Below are 4,409 nucleotides of genomic sequence, written 5' to 3' on the forward strand. Positions count from 1 at the left end.
TGATTATATTTGAATACAAGGGATATAAAATTTCCTTCTTTTCTTTCATGTAAGGGAGAGGGATAGCTCGTAATTACGTTAAAGGAAATTAATAATTTATTTTTAGGATAAATAGACTTTTCAAAGTAAAAAGAAAAAATTACTAATTAAAATTATTTATTTTTGGAATAAGTAGAGTTTTCAAAATTTTGAGTCATAACAATACAGCTACCACCCGACCCCCACCGTCTCCATGAAGTCCATTATGACATAGAATATGGGCAATGTGCACTATCTCTATTCAATTGAGACACATGCACGATTCAACATATTTAGTTGCTAGTCAAAAAGTTATACTCAAATGGTTATTCTAGTGACATGGTTCATTATACTTAAATGTGCATCAAAACATTATACTTTACTGACTATTCTAATCAATAAAATTATACTTGACGCACCTACCTTTCTCTCCATTGCTTATAAATACCGTGGCTTTGAAGGCATTATACATCTCGCTCAAGAAGTTCACAGAGAACAAATCCCATCATACCTTATCATTCAAAACTTCGACTCGTCCTTGAACTTAGAAAAAATATGTCTGCCCAAGTCTCAGGGGCTCCATCCCAAAACGCCAAATCAGAGGTTGTTCGCCGAACAGCAAATTTCCATCCAAGCATTTGGGGTGACCGTTTCATCAACAATACTTCAAAGGACAAGGTAACATGATTATTTGCTACCCTAGTTTATAAAGATTATGTAGTAAAATTTATAATATTATTAGTATTTTTTGTTACAATATAATTATTTGTTCATGCAATTCATGGTGTAGGATATTCATTTATGTAAAGTAAGTGAAGTTGAAGAGCTGAAAGATGAGGTGAGAAACGAGCTCTTTGCCTCTACGGGTCATCTTTCACAACAGCTGGGCTTAATTGATGCACTCCAGCGCCTAGGCGTCGCTTACCACTTTGAGAGAGAAATCCAAGAAGCTCTAGAACATATATACGCTACTTTTAACGACAAAAATGATGTTGATGATCTCTATGAAGTTTCCCTCAGTTTTCGATTGCTACGCCAAGAAGGATTTAAGGTTTCATGTGGTAAGACCCGAGTATGAATGATTTCTTCATGTAATTACGAGTTAGCAACGTTTATTATTAAATAAGTTTGGTTTTCAATACAGATGTTTTCAACAAGTTCAAAGACGAAGATGGTCAATTCAAGGAAAGCTTGACCAGCAACGTTGAAGGCATGCTAGCCTTCTATGAAGCTACACATCTGAGGGTGCATGGAGAAGACATTCTTGATGAGGCTCTTGAGTTCACTACCACTCACCTTAAGTCCACAGCATCCCTTATAGGCAATCCGTTGGTAGCACAAATAACTCGTGCCCTAAAGCAGCCCTTGCACAAGGGCATACCACGGCTAGAGGCTCGGCGATACATTTCTATCTATGAACAGGATGATTCACATAACAAAGTTTTGCTCAAGCTTTCAATATTAGATTTTAATCTAGTACAGTCATTGCACAAAGAGGAACTTAGTGATATCACAAGGTAATTAGTTCTAAAACCATGATCCAAAAAGACAAAGTACGAATATTTTTAGACATGGTGAAGGGAATACTACATATTTTACTATATAAATCCTGCAAAATGACGTGTTACAAAAAATATTAAAAAATTAATTCAAACTTCATTTATTAGGTTGTTGAAGTGGTATACAGTAGTAATCATATTCTTGATACAACAATTAATTAATTTTTTTTAGTAAAATTTATAACAACCCTAGCATTTTTCAATATATTTTTGGTTACTTACAATCAATTAATATTAATTGTTAATTTGTTTTATTCAAATTGTAGGTGGTGGAAAGATTTAGATTTTGCAACGAAGCTACCTTTTGCAAGAGATAGAGTTGTCGAGTGCTACTTTTGGATAGTCGCGGTCTACTTTGAGCCCCAATATTCACTTGCAAGAAAAATACTAACCAAAGTTATTTCCATGACATCAATTCTAGACGATATATATGATGTTTATGGCACACTTGAAGAGCTCGAACCCTTCACTGAAGCAATTGAGAGGTTCATAGATTGAATTTATATATATGTCAAGACTATGATTTATGACGTCAATCTAACTTTTGTAATTGGTACATGATATTTTCAGGTGGGATATTAGCTGCATAGATCAACTTCCAGAATACATGCAAATATGTTATCGTGCACTCTTTGATGTATTCGAATCAATTGAAAATGAGTTGGCCAAGAAAGAAAGATCATACCGTGTTAGCTATGCAAAAGATGCTGTAAGAGCCAAGCAACTTAACTTTTCATGTTTTTTTTGTCAACATTTTCATGCTACGTACTTATTTCATTTATGTTGTTTAAACCTTAGATGAAACGGTTGGTTCGGGCCTACTTTGATGAAGCCAAATGGTTCCACCAAAATTACATCCCAACAATGGAGGAGTATATGCATGTTGCACTTAAAACCTCTGGTTATCCTATGCTCACAGCTATCTCTTTCCTTGGCATGGGTGACATCGTTACAAAAGAGGCATTTGATTGGATCTTCAGCAACCCCAAGATCATTACAGCTTCATCTGTAATTGGTAGACTCATGGATGACATGAAGTCACATAAGGTATGCAATCAAAAAATCTTATCAAGCTTCAAAAGCTAGTGTGAGAGGTCTATTTCATATGTCTTTCAAACTTTCTACTTACCCTTTTGAAAAACTTTGTATCTAGTTTGAGCAAGAGAGAGGGCATGCTGCCTCAGCAGTCGAATGCTACATGAAGCAACATGGTGTCTCAGAGCAAGTAGTCCATGATGAATTCAACAAGCAAGTTTCTAATGCATGGAAGGATATTAATGAGGAGTGTATAAGGCCTACTATTGTTCCCATGCCTTTACTTATGCGTGTTCTTAATCTTGCACGAGTAATAGACGTCATTTACAAGGAAGGGGATGGCTATACTCACGTTGGAAAAGAGATGAAAGATAATGTTGCATCAGTGCTTATAGACCCAATACCACTATAAATGAGATGACAAAATAAGTATCTTCATAAAGAATAAAGGACTTGAATAGGATCCAAGTCTGTTGATATTCTAATATATATAGGGCCCATTTATATTGAAAATAAAAGGAAAATCTTTGGTTTTTTTTTTTTTTTTGTGTGGATCAACTACTAGTTTCTTATTTAATAATGTAGCACTATGTTTATAATGATGATGGGATTTACTGTTGGTATATTTTTGTGGGAGATTATAATTATTGTGTCATTCTAGTGGGGGTGAGTACTTAAAGTTTATCAACTTGTTATCTTTTGCTTCCCTACACTACCATTTATTATATATTGTGAGGGAGCAAGGGTAACTGAGAGGTGAAGGAATCTCTTTGTAAACACAATTAGCACTGTTTGGTATAATAGAACCTCTAATGAAATAACAATAACTATACTTTATGAATAACCAACCCTTGTATAGTTGTGTTTTTATTCCAAAGAATAATTTTCTTCTTCTTATGAATAAGTATTATTTAAAATAAAAAATAATTATTCCTTATTAAAAACTCCATAATTAATAGTTATTCTTTAATCTACAGAACTACTTCCACAAATAAAATTCAAATAATCCTTTTTAAATAGTGTGCTGCAGCATATCCCAAAAAAAAAAAAAAAAATTGCGTACGACCATTATCCTCCTGAGTTTTGTTTATGCCATCAAAGCATCTACAAATGGAACCATCTTCTTTTCTTTAGAATCATCAACAAATGGAACCTGATAATGAAACCCTTGATTTTTTTTTCCCGGGGCTTTGTCATTAACAATCTTTCTCTCTTGAACATTGAATTTTTTTTTCCCTTTTTTCCTCGTGTTGTGTTTATGCCATACCAGTTACCTCATATACATAGTCAAGGAAATCATGGTAATCTTGATTTTTTATTTTCTGCTGAATATCACTGGATTGATTTTTTTTACATTTAAATATTTTGTTTTTATTACTTTATAAGGAGAAATTATAGTAAACTATAAACCCATTTGTGGCTAGGTTTATTTTGACTTTATCACTTTATTATCTAACAGCGTGAAATACCCTCAATTAGACCTCTCCAAACCATTATAAAAATAAATACATAAATAAATAAATAAAAACCTCTTTAAACCAACTGAAAACAAAAAATAAATTTAAAAAAAAAAAGATTGAAACATTAGAGTTTTGTAAAAATCACACAAACTATATCCCTATGCCATCCCTTATTGTTTCTCTTCAAATCTCATATATCTATAACTCATCTTCAAATAATTCATGCTAAAAAATTAGCTATTTATCAAGCTTGTATCATTCAACCACAACTCGAGACATGTATGGGTAGAGGTCGAGAATGAGCTCGATTAACAAAAAAAGAGTAATAGTAAACATA

The 4,409-nt window shown here is 33.1% G+C and overlaps 1 protein-coding gene across 1 annotated transcript; it reads left to right on the forward strand.

Moving 5' to 3' along the window:
• The first annotated feature begins 492 nt into the window (after positions 1-492).
• LOC142638476 (sesquiterpene synthase 2-like) lies at positions 493-3,435 on the forward strand. Its single transcript, XM_075812501.1, has 7 exons — positions 493-696; positions 809-1,079; positions 1,163-1,535; positions 1,844-2,062; positions 2,148-2,286; positions 2,376-2,624; positions 2,731-3,435. Exons 1-7 carry the CDS (start codon positions 574-576, stop codon positions 3,022-3,024), a joined length of 1,668 nt encoding a protein of 555 aa, XP_075668616.1. The 5' UTR covers positions 493-573; the 3' UTR covers positions 3,025-3,435.
• Positions 3,436-4,409: the final 974 nt, after the last annotated feature.

The sequence above is a fragment of the Castanea sativa genome, chromosome 6, assembly GCF_040712315.1.
Source record: "Castanea sativa cultivar Marrone di Chiusa Pesio chromosome 6, ASM4071231v1".
Taxonomy (NCBI): domain Eukaryota; kingdom Viridiplantae; phylum Streptophyta; class Magnoliopsida; order Fagales; family Fagaceae; genus Castanea; species Castanea sativa.

What these genes read in the sequence shown, in the direction of transcription:
- LOC142638476 (XM_075812501.1), top strand. Translation starts at nt 574, where the DNA reads ATGTCTGCCCAAGTCTCAGGGGCTCCATCCCAAAACGCCAAATCAGAG. An exon ending in AGGATTTAAGGTTTCATGTG is followed by an intron (nt 1,080 to 1,162) that starts GTAAGACCCGAG and finishes TTTTCAATACAG; the next exon opens with ATGTTTTCAACAAGTTCAAA. An exon ending in ATGACATGAAGTCACATAAG is followed by an intron (nt 2,625 to 2,730) that starts GTATGCAATCAA and finishes CTTTGTATCTAG; the next exon opens with TTTGAGCAAGAGAGAGGGCA.